Source organism: Monodon monoceros, unplaced genomic scaffold (assembly GCF_005190385.1).
Source record: "Monodon monoceros isolate NGI ecotype Baffin Bay Population unplaced genomic scaffold, NGI_Narwhal_1 Super_Scaffold_21, whole genome shotgun sequence".
NCBI classification, from domain to species: domain Eukaryota; kingdom Metazoa; phylum Chordata; class Mammalia; order Artiodactyla; family Monodontidae; genus Monodon; species Monodon monoceros.
This window is the reverse complement of record NW_021703778.1, coordinates 87,608,178-87,630,971: the sequence shown is the minus strand read 5'-3', so window position 1 is coordinate 87,630,971 and position 22,794 is coordinate 87,608,178. Positions and strand designations below refer to the sequence as shown.

Sequence of the window (22,794 nt, the reverse complement as noted above, 5' to 3'; positions counted from 1 at the left end):
GTGTTTAGGCAAGAAAAAGAAATAAAACGCATCCAAGTTGGAAAGGAAGAAATAAAATGATCTCTGTTTGCAGGTATGATCTTATATAGAAAACCCTAAAGATTCCACCATAAAACTTAAGGGTAAATGAATTGAGCAAAGTAGCAGGATACAAAGTCAACACACAAAAATCAGTAGCATTGCTATACACAAACAATGAGCAATCTGAAAAGGAAATTATAAAATGTTTCCATTTCCAATAGCATCAAAAAGAATAGGACTTCCCTGGAGGTACAGCGTTTAAGACTCTGTGCTTCCACTGCAGGGGATGGGCGTTCAATCCCTGGTCAGGGAGCTAGGATGCCACATGCCACATGGTGCAGCCAAAAAAAAAAAAAGAATAAAGTACTTAGGAATTAACTTAACCAATGAGGTAAAAGACTTGTACAATGAAAACTACAAAACACCGCTGAAAGAAACTAAAGACATAAGTAAATGGAAGCACATTCCATGTTTATGAATTGGAAGTCTTACTATAGTTAAAATCTCATTACTATCCCAAAAATCTACAGATTCAATGCAATCCCTATCAAAATCCCCATGACATTTTGTTTTTACAGAAAATTCCAAAATCATATGGAATCTCAAGGGACCCCGAATAGCCAAAACAATCTTGAAAAAAACTAAAAAAACTAGAGGACTCACTCTTCCTGATTTCAAAACTTACTACAAAGCTACTACAGTAATCAAAATAGCCAATGAAGACAGACATATAGACCAATGGCTAAGAAAAGAAAGCCTAGAAATAAACCCTCATATACATGGTCAAATGATATCTGACAAGGGTGCCAAGACCATTCAATAAGGAAAGAACAGTCTTTTCAACAAATGGTGCTGGGAAAACTGGATATCCACATGCAAAAAAATGAAGTTGGACCCTTACCTAACAACCTACACAAAAATTAACTCAAAATGGACCAAGGACCTAAACATGTAAGACCTTTCTTAGAAGAAAACACAGAACAAGAGCTTCACAACACTGGATTTGGCAATAATTTCTTGGCTAGGATACCACAGGCACAGGTAGCAAAAAAAAAAATATGCAAATTGGACTTCATGAAAATTTAAACAATTTTGTGCATCAAAGGGCACCATCAACAGAGTAAAAAGGCAACCCACAGAATGGGAGGAAATATTTACAAATCATATGTAAGACATGGGATTAATATCCAGAATATATAGAGAATTCCTAAAATTCAACAACCAAAAAAACAGCAACTCAATTCAAAAATGGGCAAAGGACTTGAATAGACATTTCTCCAAAGAAGATATACAAATGGCCAATAAGCACATGAAAAGATGCTCAACATCACTAATCATTAGGGAAATGCAAATCAAAAATACAATGAGATACCATCTCACACCCATTAGGATGACTACTATCAAAAATCCAGAAAACAGGGCTTCCCTAGTGGCGCAGTGGTTGAGAGTCCGCCTGCCGATGCAGGGGACACGGGTTCATGCCCCGGTCCAGGAATACCCCACATGCTGCAGAGCGGCTGGGCCCGTGAGCCATGGCCACTGAGCCTGCACGTCCGGAGCCTGTGCTCCGCAACAGGAGAGGCCACAACAGTGAGAGGCCCGCGTACCGCAAAAAAACAAAAAAAAACAGAAAACAAGTGCTGAAGAGGATGTGGAAAATTGGAAGCCTGTGTACTGTTAGTGGGAATAGTATAGCTGCTATGGAAACAGTATGGCAGTTCCTCAAAATATCAGAAATAGAATTACCATGTCATCCAGCAATTTCACTTCTAGGTAGATACCCAAACAAATTGAAAGCAAGCTCTATATATATTCGTACACAATGTTCATGGCAGTATTATTTGCAAAAGCTAAAAAATAGAAGCAACCCAAATGTCCACTGATGCATGAATGGATAGGCAAAATGTGATATATAAATACAATGGAATATTATTCAGCACTAAAAAGGGAGGAAATTCTGACACATGTTACAACATGGACGAATCTTGAGGACATTATGTTAAGTGAAATAAACCAGTCATAAGAAGAAAAATACTGTATAATTCCACTTCTGTGAGGTACTTAGTCAAAATCATAAAGACAGAAAGTAGAATGGTGATTGACAGGGGCTAGTGGGAGGGGAGAGTGCAGAATTACTGTTTAATGGCTACAGAATTTCAACTTTACAAGATGAAAAGAGAGTTATGGAAAAAAAAAAAGAAAAGAGAGCTATGGGGATGGATGGTGGTGCTGATGGTTGCACAACAATGTGAATGTAGTTAATGCCACTGAACTATGTACTTAAAAATGGTTAAGATGGTATAGGGCTTCCCTGGTGGTGCAGTGATTAAGAATCCGCCTGCCAATGCAAGGGAAAACGGGTTCGAGCCCTTGCCCGGGAAGATCCCACATGCCACAGAGCAACTAAGCCCGTGCGCCGCAACTACTGAGCCTGCGCTCTAGAGCCCACGAGCCACAACTACTGAGCCCGCATGCCACAATTTCTGAAGCCCATGAGCCTAGAGCCCGTGCTCCGCAACAAGAGAAGCCACCGCAACGAGAAGTCCGTGCACTGCAAGGAAGAGTAGCCCCCACTCGCCACAACAAGAGAAAGTCCGTGTGCAGCAACGAAGACCCAACGCAGCCAAAAATAAATAAATAAAATAAATTAAAATGAAAAAAAAAGATGCCTGTTTCTTTAAGAAAAAAATGTTAAGATGGTAAATGTTAAGTGTATTTTATCACAATTTTTAAAAATAATTTAAAAACAAAGATACTGTATGGCTCTAGCCATGGAGAGTGACAGATGAAGGAAATGAATGTCCCTATTTTCTGTGATTTAGGAACTTCAGGCATATTTGAATAACTGATTCAGTGTTTTCGAATAATAAAACTTTAAAATCTTCATTACAGTTAAGACGAATGTGATTGAGAGGAAAATCATATACACAGGTTCCACTGTGATGTATTTGTTGGGTAAAATCAGTATATGGTTTTGTCTCATTTATCATAAAGCTTTTTTGGGATAGAGAGGGCAAAAGTGCTGAAACCCCAAGCAGGACTAAGGCATATTTTCCTTTTTTTACAGCTTCCTCTTTCTTCCATAGGGTTAATTAGCTCCACATGTAAATAGGTCTGAAACAAGCATCAGAATAGGTAAAGCCTGAAACTGACCATAAGGCTCAGCATCATTTGGACAGAGACCACAAGGAGTGTTGATGGAAAAAACCATTATTTTCTGTCACAGTGAATAAAGCAGTATTAAACACCCTTCACTCTCAATGCTCTTGGAGTTATTGTGGATTGGCAAAACATGGCCCAGGTACCACCACACTCCTCTGTAGCATCCACAGCAGATACCATTATTCCCTTTCCCACTGAGCTTGGCTGCGGCATCAGGATACTGATCATTAGCACATTGAATGAAACCTCTCTGTCATCCATGGCAACTGATGTGCTGTAAGCAAGGTCCCTGCAACTCCTGTCCTGCCTCTCCATCTCTGGAACAATACAAATGATTCAGTTTGCATTATGCCACGTAACAGCTATTCAACTGCTGCCACATCCTGACTACGAGCAGACAAGAGGCCACTTTAGCCAATTTCAGATCAGCAAGAAACAGCACTATAATTCCAACTTACAGCTTCAAGGCTCTTCTGGAACTCCAGAAGTTTAGCTTCGGCTTCCTCATAATTCTTGAAGAACATACACAGTTCATACATCTCCATCATGAAGAGTAATGGGGACTCCTTTGAGGAAGAGTTTGAATGAAGTTAAAAATCCTGAAACTTAATCAATACTACATTCTCAATGAGTAATGCCAATATAGGAGAGGTTAAAGTAAAAAACAAAACTATTAATAACAGCTTTGTAGTAGAATGAAACCATATATATTAAAAAGAAAGGAAATTAAATTTATATTTCCTTTTGGAGAAAAGATACTCAGGCCAGGTACACCTGCTCAACAGTCCATACTCCAGTCTATACTCGGTCCACTACACATGAGCAGAAGATATTCCATTAGACGCTGCTAAGACACCTCTACATACACTCCTGGGTAATGGGCTCCACTGATCTGTTAACCTACTGCTTGTTTGTGGCATTAATCCATACATTTCCATCACTTTGGTGGGAGCTTTTTGGTCAGAGGATAGGAGTTTTAGAATTAGAGATTATGGATCTGAACCACACATAAGTAAACCACTTACTAAAGTACTCTGAGACCCTGGGCATGTTACTTAAGTTCTGTGAGCCTTGGTATATCACTCTGTAAAATGAGGATAATATCACTTCATAACATTCTTCTAAAACATTACTTTATATAGGATTATTGTTAGAATCGACTAAAATAATATATATAAAGCACTGTGCTAAATAAATGATAGTTCTAATATCGTTATCTGTTGTTGGCTTAAAAAAAAAAATCCCAGAGATAGGAATAATTTTAAAAGCCAACGGGAGATATTCTGAAGTAACCCTTTTAAACTGAGGAAAGAAATGAACTAACACTACCTTAAAGAAAAGCTGGAAACCTCTGATGAGAGTTTTGCTCTTCTGCCGTGTTAATAATGTCCTCCAGATGACTGAGAGGTCCTCAAGGTCCCAGGTATGGCCCTCCATTGAGTCCTGAATGTGTCCCATTGCTTCAGCTGCAACACTGTGCTCCACGGAAGTGATGATCCAAACACAGAGGCAAGGAATAGCACTGGCGTCCTGCCAGTGGATAAGAACTTTTCAAAATAAGATAATGACTGCACATGGATTACTTGACTGCAGAAGCTTCCAGCAATGCTACAACTACAGATGGATATTTCCTGTTTAGAACAAGTCACCTCACTAAATTGGTTAAAATGACTTGAAAATCCTTCAAACATGAAACAAACTCTAATGAACAACCAAGGGACTGTTATAAACTGTCCTGCAGAGTATAGTAGGTCAAAAGGCCAAGAAACCGAGGGGATATATGTGGAGGTCAGCAAAGTACTAAGTATAAGAAAACAAGACTGTCCTCGACAGAACTGCTGATCAAGGGACTGTTCGGAGCATCCCTCTTCCCTGCTCAAGACACAGAGGTGGTCGGTCCACCAAAGCATCCTTCTCTATGACTGCCAACTGGAAGCCAAGGCTCTGATCACTTAAGTTACTGAACATTAAGGCACAAGGAAATGCACTAAATGGCCTGAAGCCTAAGCTGGGGAAGCACAAAAAGTGGCAGTGACCTTGGAAGCACATGCTAGGGCCTCACTGTCATCACCTCACATTCTCCCTGATTATCAGCCTTCCCTGTCTCTTCCCACTTTTTCTACTGCCCTCTGAGTCCCTAATGTAGGCTTCTCAAGATTCTCACCTGGACACATGAGGCCAGGACACTAAGGATTGGGGCCTGTTGTTTCACTGCTTCTGCCAGGAGCCAGCACCAGGAGTTTGGCACCTCTGAGCACTGAAGCAGAATTTCAAAGAAATCAGTCATCTCTACTTTGTTTCTTTGCAGTTCCTGCGGGGACTTGTTGCAGACTTGATCACTGTCCATTCTAGACTTGGACACTGAGGGCAAGTTCTCAAAAGCCAGTCTTAAGTGGTCTTGAAGAACAGGGCTGAAATACTGGAGAAGAGATTTCACCTAGAAAACATATTAGATGATTGATGATCAAAAAAGACAACCAACTTCCAATTTCAGCTGGAGCTGAAAATGTTGGAGAAAAGCATAGGCAAAATTGTTCTTTCTCACCCTGAACTGCGTCAGAGGTGACCATACAATTTTACATAGTTGTTGTGTTTGAGTAAGTTTCCATATTCAATCTGGAGTCACAAAAACTCTTCCTTCAGCTCTTTAGTAGTAATGACTAGTCCTCTGAAGCCAACCCACTGAAATCTTAGTAAAAATAATAGTATCATAGCAAACAAAAGCCTATGTATACACAACAGAAAGAACACTGTCTTCTGAGAAGTGTTCCAATTTCTATTCTTGAAAAACTGGCAACAATCGGTTGCTTACCTCCTCTGGGTGGTAATTATGGAGTTGGCTGTGAATAATAAACTGTAACCAATCATTTGCTTTGGCACATTCTCTAAGGTAAGATGTGCTCAGTTTCAGATTGTGGAGCCTGCAGAATTGTACCACTAATGCCCACTGGCTGCTGGATTCACTGGATAACCTATAATTGGGAGTGGGGGTGGGGGGTAAGAGGAAAAAACTCGTTAAAATGTAGCTTTAAACTGGAAACTTAGTAAAAAATAAACTACAGTATATTCTCTAAAAAGCGTTTCAACAAATACCAAACACTTATTAGACTGCTTTGGGAAAAAAAGGACTCTTTCACCCATAATGTACAATAACTTTCTTAGCATACTGGCAAAATTCATTCCTTTTTTATCAACCAAGTATCTATCAAACCAGCTATGTACCATCTTTAGGAGAATTGAGAAAAATAGTCACTCAAGAAATTGTCTGAGTGCTTAATTCTCTTGCATGATTCACTTTAGAGTATCAGAGCCCTGATAGGTGCCTGGGCTTCCTCGCTAAGGGGAGGGTACCTGCTGAGAAGGAAACTGCTAAGAACAGTCAGTGACAGGAGGTACACGAGAATGGTGCATTCCCAGGGTCGGGGTAGCGGGTCAGCCCCAGTGGAGAATAGCACAGAGGAAAGATGACGTAAATGTATAAGGAGAGGGGCTTTTGTGGACAGATGGTCACCTCACCTTCCATATATTATATGGACATATATTAGCAAGAAAAAAATCAAGGACATCACTTAGAGTCAAATTTTGTGACATCTATCCTGCTCCTTCTGAAATGATTTCAACATGTAACACTTAAGAGACTTCTCAGACCAGCAGCACAGTAGAGGAGACAAAGCTCTTCTCCACCTCTTGGAAACTCTATCTGTAAAGAGGGAATCATTATCTTCACCCTTCTTTTACTGATGGCAAGATGCAATTGAAATCTGTTATGTGCTCGATGAGTAAGAAGATAAGGTCTGGTGAAAACATGTGTTGGAAGAAAGACTAGGCAAACACAGATTGGAACAATAAAGCTTGCTAGAAAAGAGGCTGGGATCGCAACTCACGAACCTCTTTATTTCCTGCTGCTGAATGCTGTCCCATATACCTTCTTCTAAGAGAACAAGCAATTCTTCTATGGTTGACTTTTCACCCATAGCCAGTTTAGATAGTTTTTCAGCTATAAGAAATATAAACAACAAAATATGGTCAAGAGAAAAGGTCAGGAACTGGGCAGTTCTGTTTGAAGAGTGTGGCCCAGAGACATTTCAGAAACCCATTAAAGGGCCCAATAAAGTGAGAGAAAGTGCAAAAATTCTGCAGAAAAAGGATGAAACAGGAGATAACTGTTTCCTCCCCAACCACTCACAATTCAATGCCTTAGACCTATTTGTCCCTTGTCCTCTCAACAAAACAAATGACATAAAGGTGCTGTACCTAGAGACTCTCTGATAAGGTTGTACTGAGCATCTTCACTTCTACACGTGTAGCTCAAAATTATATTGGCCACTTTCATATCAACTCTGAGCTTGAGGCTGTCGAGGCCAAGCAGTTCTAAGAAACAAACACAGGCAGCTCCTATTGAAGGTATGTGGAAGGAGGAGAGCCCTAAAACATAGGCTTCATTGCCTACTTGCTGGATTCTGAAAAAGAAAGGAATCAAAATCACATGAGCACGTGAAAATTTTTTCTCACCAGGAAAAGCAGACTGAATTACATCAGTGATACCTGGAGCATCAGATGCATGCGATTTTTGACTTCCTCCCCCTTCCCTTTTTCACCCCTTATATACATCCATTTAGGTTCTTGGTAGCTTTTAGTCTCCTTCTGGCTCCATAGCCCCCTATTCCCTTATATTTTACCTTCTCCTAAAATGCCTACTCATAGTCCAAATTATTTTTGCTTCCAACTTTATTCAGGGAACGTGGAATAGAACTTATGAAAGACTACCAACTTATGATCTTATTAATTGTATGTACACAAACTACCAAGAAAATTAATGCCACCTAAAATTTGACATCATAAAGCACATACATTTTAAACGACTCATATATGTACTTTTACATGAATAGAAAAATTTTGAGGAAAGATGCACAAGAAATTAACCATGTTTATATAATATGTAGAATGAAGATGAGAGAATGAGGGACTTTTTTCTTTCATTTTTCACCCTTCTGACCTACTTAAATATTTTAACATAAAGATGCATTATTTTGTTAACTATAAAATAAATAAAATAAATCTGTATTTAGCTGCTGATTATATCAAATACTCCTCCCAATTCTGTGCTTTATAAAAGTGAATTATAAAAGACCAAGATCTTAAATACAGAATTCACATCTCACTATAGAATTCCCTCTTTATAATAATTGCTAACATTTGGCAAGCTCCTGGATCATTATTTAAAAACATGGTTTTCAGATATATTTATTATCTTATTTAAAATATATTTTAATCTTTTTTTCCTATTAACAAAAGTAAAGGAATTCCCTGGCGGTCCAGTGGTTAGGACTCCATGCTTCCACTGCAGGGGGCATGGGTTCAATCCCTGGTGGGGGAGCTAAGATCCCGCAAGCTGCATGGCGCGGGCCAAAATACAAACAAACAAACAAACAAAAAACACAAAAGTAAGACAAGCTAAATGCCAGAAACCTGGGATATACAGAAAAGCACAAATGAAAAAATACATATATATATAATTCCCCAGTCAAAACTGACTGTGGTATGTTTCCAATAGGTTTTTTATATGCATTTATATGCATGTGTAAAAGTACACAGATATGCCTTTTATTAAGAGTACAAATTATGTTTTAAATACTTACAGCTGCTTGGGGGTCTTGCTCTTGGTTAATTCCTGAACCAGAAAAGTACCAAACGCAAACGATGGTCGTCCATGATGTAAATAATAAGCAAAATTCAGACGTTCTACTATAGCATATTTATTAACCAGGTCAGGGCTAGAGAAATGTGGGAGCTGACTCGCTGCATCTGGGGGGAAAGTGAAGCAGTATTAATCCTCTGCACCTCACCATGATTAGTTTCAGATCTGCATGTGGAAAACTTTACTCTGCAATGGTAAAAGAAAACTGGTTGCTGTAATCATTTTGTACCACTGTGAATCACTTTGAACCACCAAGATGTAGTAATTTTATTTTAATGTGTGGAGGTAGCCCTCATTTTATACAAAAATGTGTACCTGAGAAGCTGCATAAAAACTTATAAACAGGGGCTTCCCTGGTGGCGCAGTGGTTGAGAGTCCGCCTGCCGATGCAGGGGACACGGGTTCGTGCCTCGGTCTGGGAAGATCCCACATGCCGCGGAGCGGCTGGGCCCGTGAGCCATGGCCACTGAGCCTGCGCCTCCAGAGCCTGTGCTCCACAACGGGAGAGGCCACAACAGTGAGAGGCCCGCGTACCACAAAAAAAAACAAAACAAAACTTATTAACTATGCTTTCCCCCTACTGAACTTACTTGTTATTTTAGATGCTTTAATTTTGTATCTGATGATCCATTAAGTTCACAGTGGCAATAACCCTTTAACTACAAAATCTCTGCTAATGATTTGCAAGTGTAGCTTTTTAATTCATTCATGCAGCTCATATTTATATGAATCCTCTATTCACCAAGGCCAACTCACTGTACCTTTCTCCAACAAATACTTTGAGAAGAACATCCTTTTCTCCATATTAATACCCTCCTAATAAATTTTTGTTATCACGACCTGTACTTTCTGATGTTGGATTCATAGAGCACCTTATTATCTACATCATGATACCAACTTTCCAAGACCAGCAGAGTAGTCAAAGTTCCTCTGTGTCCACGAAAAAAGCAGAAAAAAATTTTTTTTATCTTTTTAGAAAAATACGCAGTCAAAAGATATTTGGATGTGAAAAGCTGGTATGAAACAAAGTTAGGGCTTGACAGGAACAGTTAACTGCTTCTTAACTGCTTACTACCTATTAAAAAAAACAAGACAAAACACAACATTTTGAACTGTTAACAGTGCATCTGCTCTCATTTTCAAAGTTCAAAGCTTATTTCTGAAATAAAGTTGTATCCCTCCCATGGAATTCCAAGGGCTTTTTATATTGTGACTTAGCTCTTATTAAAAAAACGGGACTTGAAGACTTTAGGAGTCTGTCATCTTACAAAGCTATTACTTAAAAGTATACCTCCTTTGAGATTAAAAAACTGTCACACGCCTTATCTGTATTATTTGTAAGATCAGAGTGACTCTGGTAACTTACAATTACATATAAAACCATTCATTCATTCAATATTTGCTGAGTTCATATAAAGCTGAATGAACAAACTTGAGTTTTTATTCAAATAAGACCCTGAATTTTTAGTGGTTTGGTGGCTAGTATGGAGATTTTGTATAAGAGAAAATTCTACCTGAAGAGAAATTTTTCTCTAGCCTGCTACAGAAGCCAAATCACCACGCAGTTGCCTTGTGGCTACTTTCAGTGGTAAAACCATATGATAAAAGAAGTCAACATTCTAATTAAATACAACTCTCCAATTTAAAAAATCCGTATTATGTCTTCATGATAATTGTTTCATTTAATTTGTGCTTTATTTCCTCAAATATGCTTTAAACTTCTAAAAATCAGGCAGGGAACATGCCTTCAGCTTCCTCTGTGTACCCAGTAGAGTGTTCCATCTCCACCAGGGCCTCAGGACTCTGGCTGATGGAGTTGGAGGCATTAGAACAGTACAGGGGATTCTGTCTACTCTCTGGTAACCTCACTGAGATTAGAATGAGTATTTTCACTTGAAAATGCAATAAGCACTACTTTATCCTGCACTGAACAAATATCGATTGAATATCTATTATAGGCCTGGCACTGCACTAGGCACTAGGTAAATTCAATATATTGAAATTTGAACTTATAAAACTGACACATTAGAAAATGCACTTTTACATAAGTCAATAAATATTTACAGGGTATATATTACAAGGTATATATTATGTGAAAAGTACTAATTTGAAGCCTCCTTTAGAGTAATGTAGGCAGAGGCACCACAGGTAATATGATATTAAAGGCTAATTCAAAATGAATAAGTAAAAAAGAAATAGAAAAAGCAGAGTTTAAGAACAACACACAAAAAAAAAATCAGGGGAAGTTTTATGGTCTAGAGAGGATGGCAGTGTGTGCGCATCTGGTGCTTACCATGTGTCAGGAACTGCAACAGCTTTTTAAATGCCTTGTCTCCTTTCATTCTCATGTAACATGTGAGGTGGACACTGTCACTTACCTTATTTTATAGAAAACTGAAGAGAAGTTAAATCAGTTGCCCAAGGTCATACAGCTATTACATGGTAGAGCCAGGATTTGTCTAATGCCAACACCTATGCTCTTAACCTTTATAATACTATAGTGCAAGTGAACAAGGATTTTTGGAAAGGGAGAAATTTAAGCAGAAGGTCTATATTACATTCCCCAGCAAGTAAAGCACTAGTGACCTCATACAATGACTTTTAACTCACAGTATGTTTTCAATTCAGCTTCCTAGAAAATGTTTTCCATCAAAACTACCATGAGGTATCACCTTACTATGGTCAGAATGGCCATCATAAAAAGTCTAAAAATAATAAATGCTGGAGAGGGTGTGGAGAAAAAGGAACCCTTCTACACTGTTGGGGAGAATGTAAATTAGTACAGCCACTACGGAAAACAGTATGGAGGTTCCTTAAAAAACTAAAAATAGAGCTACCATATGATCCAGCAATCCCACTCCTAGGCATATATCCAGAGAAAGCCATAATTTTAAAAGATACATGCACCCCAATGGTCACTGCAGCACTATTTACAATAGCCAGGACATGGAAGCAACCTACATGTCCATCAACAGAGGAATGGATAAAGAAGATGTGGTACATATATATATAATGGAATATTACTCAGCCATAAAAAAGAATGAAATAATGCCATTTGCAGCAACATGGATGGACCCAGAGATTGTCATACTGAGTGAAGTAAGTCAGACAAAGACAAATATCATGATATTGCTTATATGTAGAATCTTAAAAAAAAGGTATAAATGAACTTATCTACAAGACAGAAATAGAGTTACAGATGTAGATTTTTTCTGTATAATCAGATTTTTTCTGTATAATCAGGTTTTTTCTGATTTTTTCTGTATAATTTTCTGTATAATCAGAAAAGATACAAGCACCCCAAAGTTCACTGCATCACTATTTACAATAGCCAAGACATGGAAGCAACCTAGATGTCCGTCAGCAGATAAATGAATAAAGAAAATGTGACATATATATATATATGTATAGAGAGAGAGAGAGAGCCATAAAAAATGAAATAATGCCATCTGCAGCAACAGGGATGGACCTAGAGACTGTCATACTCAGTGAAGTAAGTCAGACAAAGACAAATACCATATGATATAGCTTATATGTGCAATCTAAATAAATGATACAAATGAACTTATTTACAAAACAGAAACAGACTCACAGACACAGAAAACAAACTTATGGTTATCAAAGGGGAAAGGGTGGGGAGGGATAAGTTAGGAGGTTGGGATTAACATATACACACTATTATATATAAAACGGATAACCAACAATGACCTACTGTATAGCACAGGGCACTATATTCAATATTTTGTAATAATCTATAAGGGAAAAGCATCAGAGAAAGAATATATATACAACCAAATCACTGTGCTGTACACCTGAAACTAACATAATACTGTAAATCAACGATATTTCAATTAAAAAAAAAAGAAAAAAGAAAATGTTTTCCAGTGGAATATGCCTTTATTTTTAAAATAGGAAGCAGGGGGGAAACTAGGTTGGCTTTACAAAAATGAACTTCTGTCAACACTGCTGAAATGCTTCTAAAGCAAGAAGAATCCATAATGACTTACCTCCTATAGTCAGTGTGTTGGCAGACTGCCAGCCAAACAATCTGCTAGGATCAAAGGGCAATAATGACTGAAAAGGGGAAAAGTCAAATCAGAGTTAAAAGTTAATTGATTCTAAAGTGAAGTAAACAAAATCATATGAAAGAGCTTCACAGGCAGTTCGGCTTCCCTTCTTCAGGGCAATTAAAAACTTTTTTCTAGACATAAATTCTTTGAACACAGAGCATATGAGACATTTTTCTACATTAATAAAAATAGAACTGGCTATGTTCCTTTTAAAGACTCTCCGCACTTCAAACTATGTCTGCAAAGTATACTCTCTTTTGATAGAACCAGCATCAATTATAATGTAAAAATGGCTTTAGAAGTCCTTTGGAATCAAAAGGCAAGAGGACTGAGAGGCTAGAAAATGTTACCACCGTAAATACAACAAGGTGTGCTGAGGCAGGTCAGGAAAGAGTGAGACAACTAGATCAAGGGTTAAAGGAATGTGATGAACAAATCATCACTAACAACAGCAAAGAAAAAACAGCCAACTAAGATCAGGTCAGTCAGAAAAGGTTTGAGAGCAAGGAGCGCTGGCTGTTTTGAAATCTGTAGGCCAAAGGTTTAGCAAAGACAGTAAATAGATGGTGGGAGGGATATAGGAGACAACAGAACTCTTAGGCCAAGATCTGGATGGCTAAGAAAAGAGCAGCTTTAATTTTATTTATGTATTTATGTATGCGTGTATGTATGTATGTATGTATTTACTTATTAATTCTTAGTTCCCAGACCAGGGATTGAACCTGGGCCATGGCAGTGAAAGTGCCAAGTCCTAACCACTGGACTGCCATGGAATTCCAAAGCAGCTTTAATTTTAAATTAAGGGAGAATCTTGTGGTCTATTAAGGAAGGAATACTCTTCCTAAAATAACAGGACTAAATAACTGCATCAGTCAACCTGAAAACAGAACAAAGAACAACCTGAAACCTCTTATGTTTTAGGCAGATTGAATCCACTTTAGGTAGTAAAACTATGTTTTTATATAATCTACTTATATCTAGTTTATATACCAATGTTACTCAAAGTGCTGATCTGCAATGAGATAAGAAGCTTGTGATAAATATAAATCTAGCTTACTGCTTCCTTCTTTGAGAAAGTCTTGCTACATAAAATCAAAACAAAACAAACAAACCAAAAAAAAAAAAAAAAGCCAACCCTGCTGACACATACAAGCAACAAGCAGTTCATGGACTGGCACCTGCCTGGGGACTACATTTTTAAGTAGCACCAGTCTGTACCCTAAAAAATTTCACATTAGAGTAAGAGAGGTTTTGTACCTTCATAGGATTATAGAGTTTAGATTGAACTGAAGACACTATAGGAATATTGGTACCCAGGAAAAAAAGCAAAAGCCTTTTGAAATGAGAAATGAGCAAAAGAAGGTGTCCTTAATTGAGGATCCCAGGATAGGTTTCAGGGAATCTGTGAATTCCTCTGAAATATAAGCAAAATTATGTGCAACTTTTCTGGGAAGAGGGTTCATAGCTCTCTCACATTTTTTTTTAAAATTTATTGTTTTTGGCTGCGGCATGTGGGCTCTCTAGTTGTGGCACGTGGGCTTCCCTCTACTTGAGGCGTACGGGCTCTGTAGTTGCGTCACACAGGCTTAGCTGACCGTGCGGCATGTGGGATCTTAGTTCCCTGACCAGGGCTCAAACCCACATCTCCTGCATTGGAAGGTGGATTCTTAACCACTGGACCACCAGGGAAGTCTCTCACATTCTTAAAGAGGTCTTTGTCCTAAAGGTGACTTAAATAAACAGCCCTATTCACTGAGAAAAGACAGAAATTATCAGTGGTAGAAGGAAGCAGCTTTCAATGAAAGTAGCAGACAAGTATGCTGGCCAACTCTGTCTGCTCTCAGATCCATTTCTACCTTTCCCATGTTCTGCCCTGAACTGCAGAGAACTGCATTTCCCAAACTCACTTGCCCTCTGGCTACCAGATAGGTATAGCCATGAGAGACAACATGGGAGATTAAAGGTGGCAAGAGGGGAGAAACCAAGATATTTTCCCCTTCTTTATTTTCTAGGGCATCTCTTGCATGGTTCCAGCCCTACCCTCTCGTCCCAGCTCCCAGTAGGTAGCCCGGTTGTGATTTTAGCTCCCAGAGAGGCTACAGCTGTTGGGTTCAGACAACACCACTTTCTCGCAGCCTTAGGGGGTGTTGACTGCTTCCTTCTTTGTTAATTTTTGGGTTGTCTCATCATCACACGTTTGGTTTCTCCATTTTGCTATCATTCTGTGTAAGTAATTCCCTATATTAAATGTCCTCCATTTGGAAGACCCAGAGTGGTTCCTGTTTTCCTGGCTGAACGCTGACTGATACTCCTAAATACTGTACCTGAATCAGGTGGTAGAGTGTAATATCTGGTGGCAGGACACTAGGGGCAGTGTACTGTGGGAAGAGAGCAGTTTTAAGCTTGGGGTAAGGAGTTAATGCCATCTTCAGTAGCTGGGGATCTACTTTCTTCACACAGTTCTCATTTTCTTCATTCTGAACAACCTAAATAAAAAGATAACATGGTATAGAATAATGTTTTTCTCTTCTTCAAATTTAAGTCCTTTTTTCATAAGTAGCCTGTGAAACAAGATTAGCTTGATATAATAGGTGGTAGTGAAAACAGCACTGGACAAGGAGTCAGTAGCCAATCGTTCTAGTCCTGGTTCTAAGACAAACTAGCTGTATGACCTTGGTCTAGATATTTAATATCAGGCAGGCTTCAGTTTCCTCATCTACAGAATTAGAAAGTTCAGCTAGATCAGTGGTTTTCAAACTGCATAAGGAAAAGCTGTTTGAAAAAAGGCTCTACTGCAATATTTAAAAATTTCAGATATTAAATAGTAAATATTTTACAAGAAAAAAACCTAATAGACTAGATGACTCTTAGGTCCTTTCCTCTCAGGTCTCAAGTTATTCTGACTCATTTCTGACAAGTGATCAAAAACAGGAAGAATAAATAACCATGAAGTTAAGGTATACTGCAACAATCTAAAAGAGGTGGTATTAAATTAAGCTAGCATCAGTAACAAACTTTTGCAGATTAGATGTTTAACAGCATTCTTAAGTTCCCTCTAACCAGCCACACTATACTTTCAAAAAAGCAGAGACGGGCAACTTTTCACTGTATTCCTCAAAAGAGTTTTTAAGGGTAGCTAAAAATTATGATTTCCTTTTTAACTCTCAAAGAGGTCAAATAACAGAGAATAATTCCCAAGTCACAGATTTAAAGTATACTTACTCCAAGGAGCAATTAGATCTTGATTCTATCCTGAAAACAAACCTGGAGTATTAGAGAACAAATAAACAGGAAAAAAATCACTATACAACATTCAGTCGCCCCTTGGTATCCACAGGTGATTGGTTCCAAGACCCCCACAGATGCCAAAATCCGAGGATGTTCAAGTCCCTCATATAAAATACTGTAGTACAGTCAGCCCTCCATATCTGTGGATGCAGAACCCCCGAATATGGAGGGCTGACTATAGCAGCCTCCTTTCAACTTAAGAGGATACGATATAAAGTTTAAAAATTCACCCTTGTTTTATGCTCTTTAATCTAATGAAATACTTGTAAGTGGTTATATTTTAATATCAACTGAGACCTAGAAAATCCACCGATATTTCTGCTAAATTTAAAATCAGTCCTATTTTGCCATAACAGGTAAAAGTGCTGTCCATACCTGGCTGACGCCCCCAGGGGCATACATTGTGGTAGCAAGGGCCAGGAGGGTATGTCCTTCCAATAGCATACTGCTTACACTGGCCTGGTTGCTGGGAATCAGTATCTGAGCATTTGCAAGGCTAGCCTGGAAGATCAGTTTGGGATCTGAAAATAAGAGAGTACATTTTTCTCCTTGAGAGAGAGAAATGCTAAACTAAGGATTACATAATTCTGAGAAAGAAACTTAATTTTTAACTCTATCCACAGTAAGAAGGATTTTCTAAGTTTAAGAGCAATGGGAAAACGTCACAAAGGAAAAAAAAGAAAGATTTGTCCACATAAAAATAAAAACTTCCATTCAAACAAAGAAAATTGAAAGGTAGTAATGAACAAGGGGAAAAATCAACAACAGATGACAACCTAACAATTAATGCCTTCAACAAAGAGCTCATATCAATACAAAAGCCCAAAAGACTGACTGTAACAGATAAATGGACAAAAGAAATAACCATTTTACAAACAAGGAAATATAAATATCTGACACATAAAAATATATAATTCATTAGCAATAAAGAAATGCAAATTAAAATAGTAATTAGATGCCATATATCACCTATCAAATCAGCAATGATTTTTAAACATATTCATTCTCAAGCACAGAGCTGGTCAGTGTGCACAGAAGCTGGGACTTACAGAAAAGAATGGTGTAACCCTCCTGGAAAGCAATCTAGCCTTATATCAAGAACCTTCAAAATGCACATAACCCCAGACCCAGGAATTTTATATCCAGGAACCTATCTGTACTAAGGAAATAATCTGAAACAAGCACAAAAATTTTATGTTCAAATATACTCAAGATTATTATTTATAACAGGAAAAATTGAAAACAGCCTTAATGTCAAAAAATGAGAGGATAGTAAATTAAATAAGAGTATTTCTATACAATGAAATATTATGTAGACATAAAATGGTCATTGTCTCTAAGAACATAGGAAAATTCTTATGTTACAATTACTATATGAAAAAACACAATATACAAATACATAGATGTTTCTGGTTATATCCCTAACACTTACAGACTGTCACAGGTAGGGGATAAATAAATATTTGTTGGATGAATGAAATACAATATTGACTAGGTTTAAAAAAAGTATAGAGAAAATAACTAGAACAAAATATATTAAAACATATCAAGAGTTCCCTATGGATAGTTACCTTCCTGTTCACTTAAGCTATCTACCTATTGAGGTGTTATCTTGATAGCTGTCTGTGGCTTCCTATTTTTTAATTATTATTTTTTAACAATGAAACATGTTACTTTATGATCACCAGAAAAATAAAACAAAACCAAAAACCCCTCAACCCACATTATGAAAAAAGTTATTCATTAGGAAAGAAATCAGGCATTACATAAAAGTAAAAGATTGGCTGTTGACACTCCTTGCGTATGCCTGTCCCCTTTCCTGAACCTCTAGAATAACACCCACTAAGCCCTCAGGGGTCACAGGGTTTTTCTACCTGATTATAACCAGAGCAAGGCTCTCCATCATTGGCTCCACTAGAGAAGACACAACAATCCCACATATACTATGGATTTATTTTCACTCCAACTGGAGTTCCTTACTGAAAGATTCAAGGCAGCCATTTGGAAGATAGACCACCTCCTCATGGAAACAGGGTGTCAGTCTACCAAAGAGCAGGAACCTGTGATGAACTGGTAGGGTAAGAGATAGCCAACATAACCACACATGCTATCTGCTCCAAGTCTGGTTTTCTTCACTGTCAAGAGGCTAACATTTTTGGTCTTTTGCTTTTTAAATAAAGCTTGAGTCTAGATTATGGTCAAATATTTGTCTACAGCTAGACAGTTTATTCAAAGAGTTCGCAATTTAAATTCCATTCAACAGACCAGTTATTTATCCAAAGTAAGTTTTATTATTTAATACAATACACCCATACCTGTTAAATTACTGGAAACTTGTCGACACTGAACTAAAAATTCAAACCAAGGGTGAGCTTCATGTAATTCTTTTTTTTCCAAAAAGGGACAATTTGAAGGACTAAGTCTGTATATAAAACAAACAAACAAAAAAACTATCTGATTAACATAAAGGATAAGACAGACAATTACAACCATGTTTGCTCAGGTGATAACTAGCATAAAAAAAAAAAGAACTTTGTAATTAAAAAGTAAATATAACACAATATAATCCCAGTCTTGTGTTCTGTTTTACATATGCCTTATGATCTGGAAATAGACAATTTTAGAGACAGGGATAATATCACTTAAAATGTATTTCCTACTGTGATGAAATTTTACCAACTCTGTATAAGATTACCACCAGATATCTTTGCACTTGAAGATATGCTGTATTGGTTTTTTTTTTTTTTTTTTAACAACAAAAGCTCTTTAGCTTTTTCAAACTTAAGAGGTTTTTGAAAACCTTTACATAACTACAAGAGAAGCTGGGACTAAGCAGTTAAGGCTCGTAACAGGTCCTCTAAAAATACAGCTTTTAAACTTTCACTTGCCAGTAGCTTTGAGGAAAACATTTCTGTATTCAAAGTAAGTCTTAATGATATGAACAAGAAATATACCCTTTGCTTGACTTCCTAGTCTTTACTACACAAAATAAAATAAAAATGTTCTCCTTAGCACATGAATGTGGGTTCTGGAATCAAACATAAGTATAATTAAATCTAGCTTTACCAATTACTAGCTGTACGCCTTAAACAGGGCACTTAGTCTCTCTCAAAGCTTCAGTTTCCTCATCTGTGAAATGGAGGAGTAAGTAACCACCTCACAGGGTTTTCTGAAGATTAAATGAGATAATGCATGTAAAGTACTAAGTCTAGTGTCAAGAACACTGTAAGCACTCATATGTTAGAGACTACTACTATTTTTATTATTACTGACCCAATAGCAATTAACACTGACCACAGATAACGATACTGCAGGTTGATCTTAGATATCATTTTATATATTGATATCTGTCTATCTAAATATAAGCTTTAGAGCATTTCTAAGATACTTTGCAGTGGCGATGAATTCAAAGTTTTTAACATTTGCTTGGTAATGAAAATATCAAAGAAGTCCAAGTTAACCTTTAGAATCCTCCCTCTTTTAAACTTGTAAAGCATTTCTTTCTAATTTCTAGTTATTTAAAAGGTTAACAGAGATGTTACAGAATTAACATCACCAAAAAACACATAATAAGCATTTAGTTGAATGCAGTATTGAACTAAAAGATGTACCAAATGTTAGAGTGGGAGGAACTACTTCAAAAAGATCAGCATTCCTCACGAGAATGCTTAATATTTTCCTAAAAGTCACATTCAGAAGTAGTACGGAAAGAGGGAACATGAAGGCCTGCTCAAGGACAAGTTAATTCTTAGTACTCACTTATAATAGTCAAGAAAGACATAAAGAAGATACTGCAGACTGTGTTCCAAACAATAGAGAATGAAGTGACAATGGAAATCCCAACCATCTTTGGACCTATAGTTTTGAACAGGGAGGGTATCTTGCATCACGCCCCCAATACGGTTCAGTCTTTTGAGAAAGAGTTCAAAGTCTTCTAGTTCAGATGTAAGAAAAATTCCATTCCTATTGGGCAGGTTTAAATAAAAGATGGCAAGTTAAAAAGTCGCTATATTCAGAGCAGACCAAATCATTTCCATTGTTAAGTAGTCTCAACTAGTTAAAAGTATTTACAAATTAATACTGCCAATTCTTACCCCATAAATATGTTCAGACACACATATTTTGCTAGTTTCCAATAAAGGTTTCTGCACCACTGTAGTATTTTAATGTAGTAATGACAGTCTCGAGTTATATTAAATATTTCAAAAACCTAAACTAAGCCACCTCGATTACTTTGTTTTTACTGAAACTGTACAATCCAGCATGGCAACAGTGGTTAAATCTTGAAGCTAGATGCTTTACACACTGAGGAATTCACCAAAATATCCAAACAAAATCATTAAGAAATTAAAGCAGAATAATTTAAATAGACCAACCATTAAAGAACAGAAATTTGCATTTAAATTTTTTTTATAAGTTTACTGTTAAATACATCATACATACCATTAAAGGAGTATAGAGAACATATTACGTGGAGTTTAGAGAAACACTGCATAGCCACCACCCAGATTACAGAACACTGTACCTAGAAGTCCTTTATGTATTCCTCCCCCTTTACATGCGCTTTGCCCTCAGAGGTAACCACTATCCTTACTTTCATGATAACTATTCCCTTACTTTTATTCACCCATATAGTTTTACCACCCATGTGTGTAACCCCAAATAATATAAGGTTTGGTTTTGCCTATTTCAAACTTTATATAAGAAGGGAACATCTTAGATATATTATTGTCTTGTTTCTTCTACTCAACATTGTGTGATTTATCCATGTTGATACCCATGGCTATAGTTTTTTAGTTTTCATTGTTATATAGTGTTCCACTGTACGATTATACTACATTTTACTTATCTGCTCTAACTTTGATGGTCACTGTTCCTAGATTTTTGGTAAAATAAATTTCCATTTCCATGATTACAAATGAGGAAGAACATCTCACATGTTTATTGGCCATTTGTGCTTCCTCTTTTGTGAAATGCCTATGTGTGCTGGTATCTTTCCCCTCCAGATCCAAGCTCTACTCTCCTGCTCTGCGTCCCTGGAGGCTCACCTGTATGGGTTGCTCTAGAAGACTCCTGTGCCCTCAGGTTTCTGTTTTGGTTTCGTCTCCTATGGGAGACTCCCATCGGGAGATAAGAATTAAAGAAAAAGGGAGGATGGGGATACCTTGGCGCTCTCTGTGTGAGGTGACAGCAGGTTGGCTAACATTCTCCACTAAGAGACACAACTCCTGCCAGGCAGCTCCCTTGGTCTCAGTAACTGCTGTCTTCCTTTGCCCTGCCAGGCCTTTTAGAAAGCACACCCTACTCCCAAGGTCATGAAGATATTCTTCCCTACCGTCTAAAAGCATTATAATTTTTACATTTTAGATTTAGGTTTTAAAATCTACCTGGAATTGATTTTATGCATGATATAAGGCAGAGGGTCCAATTTCATTTCCCCCATATAGCTATTTAGTTATCCCAACCCCATTTGTTGAAAAGACTATTCTTTCCTCCAAAAAGACTGTTCTGCAGTGCCACCTCTGTCATACATAAGGTGAGCATACATATATGTCTGTTTCAGGGCTTCCCCAGTGGCACAGTGGTTAAGAATCTGCCTGCCAATGCAGGGGACACGGGTTCGATCCCTGGTCTGGGAAGATCCCACATGCCATGTGGTGCCATGCACCACAACTACTGAGCCTGCACTCTAGAGCCCATGAGCCACAACTACTGAGCCCACATGCCACAACTACTGAAGCTCGCATGCCTAGAGCCTGTGCTCCGCAACAAGAAAAGCCACCGCAATGAGAAGCCCGCACACTGCAATGAAGAGTAGCCCCTGCTCACTGCAACTAGAGAAAGCCCGTGCGCAGCAACGAAGACCCAATGCAGCCAAAAATAAATCAATAAAAATAATTTTTTAAAAAAAGTCTGTTTCTATGCTCACTCTTCTGTCTTAATTGCTATAGCTTTAGAGTAAGTTTTAATATCTGGTAGGGTAAGTTCTTCTTTTTCAGGGTTGTTCTTGACCCTCTGAATTTCCATATGAATATTTATAATCAGCTTGTCAAATCCATTGCTGGGATTTTCATTGAGATTGCACTATATCTAAAGATCAACTTGGGAAGAATTGATAGCAGGCTTGTCTTGTTCCAAATCTAAAGAGAATGCTTGTGATGTTTCACCATTAAGTACAATATTAGTTGGAAGATTTTTTGTTAACATCTCTTTAAAGTTAAGGAAGTTTGCAGCTATTCCTAGTTTGCTAATAGGTTTTATTATAAATAGATGTTGAATTTTATCAAATGCTTTTCTGTATCTATCAGGGTGGTATGATTTTTTCCCTTTAATCTGTTAATACAGTAGATATCACTAATTCATTATTGTCATAATTCATGTTAAAACACATACATGTTATCTTTATAAACAATCAAGTATTAAGCAAAATATCTGATAAGCATACAAGTTATACAAAAGTCTACTTTTAGCAAACAAGAAGAAAAGGATTTAGTGCAATGAAAAGAACAGAGACTAGAAAGTCAGGGGTAAAATGATTGAAGCCTGTAAGTAACT

At 37.5% G+C, this 22,794-nt stretch overlaps 1 protein-coding gene across 5 annotated transcripts in view; it reads right to left on the bottom strand.

The window, feature by feature from the left end:
- Positions 1 to 22,794, bottom strand: part of SPG11 (SPG11 vesicle trafficking associated, spatacsin) — a 76,838-nt gene that overhangs the window by 28,123 nt on the left and 25,921 nt on the right. For all 5 annotated transcript variants that reach the window (XR_003796090.1, XR_003796088.1, XR_003796089.1 and 2 more), the window contains exons 16-27: positions 19,999 to 20,202; positions 18,555 to 18,661; positions 16,615 to 16,760; positions 15,276 to 15,437; positions 12,889 to 12,955; positions 8,823 to 8,988; positions 7,438 to 7,643; positions 7,072 to 7,180; positions 5,996 to 6,155; positions 5,348 to 5,620; positions 4,513 to 4,713; positions 3,642 to 3,749 (exon numbers count right to left, since the gene is read on the bottom strand). Coding sequence is in view for 2 of the 5 variants with exons in the window: in XM_029239575.1 (XP_029095408.1) it covers positions 3,642 to 3,749; positions 4,513 to 4,713; positions 5,348 to 5,620; positions 5,996 to 6,155; positions 7,072 to 7,180; positions 7,438 to 7,643; positions 8,823 to 8,988; positions 12,889 to 12,955; positions 15,276 to 15,437; positions 16,615 to 16,760; positions 18,555 to 18,661; positions 19,999 to 20,202 (1,909 nt within the window). In the remaining 3 variants the exon portion in view is untranslated. The remainder of the gene's footprint in view (positions 1 to 3,641; positions 3,750 to 4,512; positions 4,714 to 5,347; positions 5,621 to 5,995; positions 6,156 to 7,071; positions 7,181 to 7,437; positions 7,644 to 8,822; positions 8,989 to 12,888; positions 12,956 to 15,275; positions 15,438 to 16,614; positions 16,761 to 18,554; positions 18,662 to 19,998; positions 20,203 to 22,794) is intronic.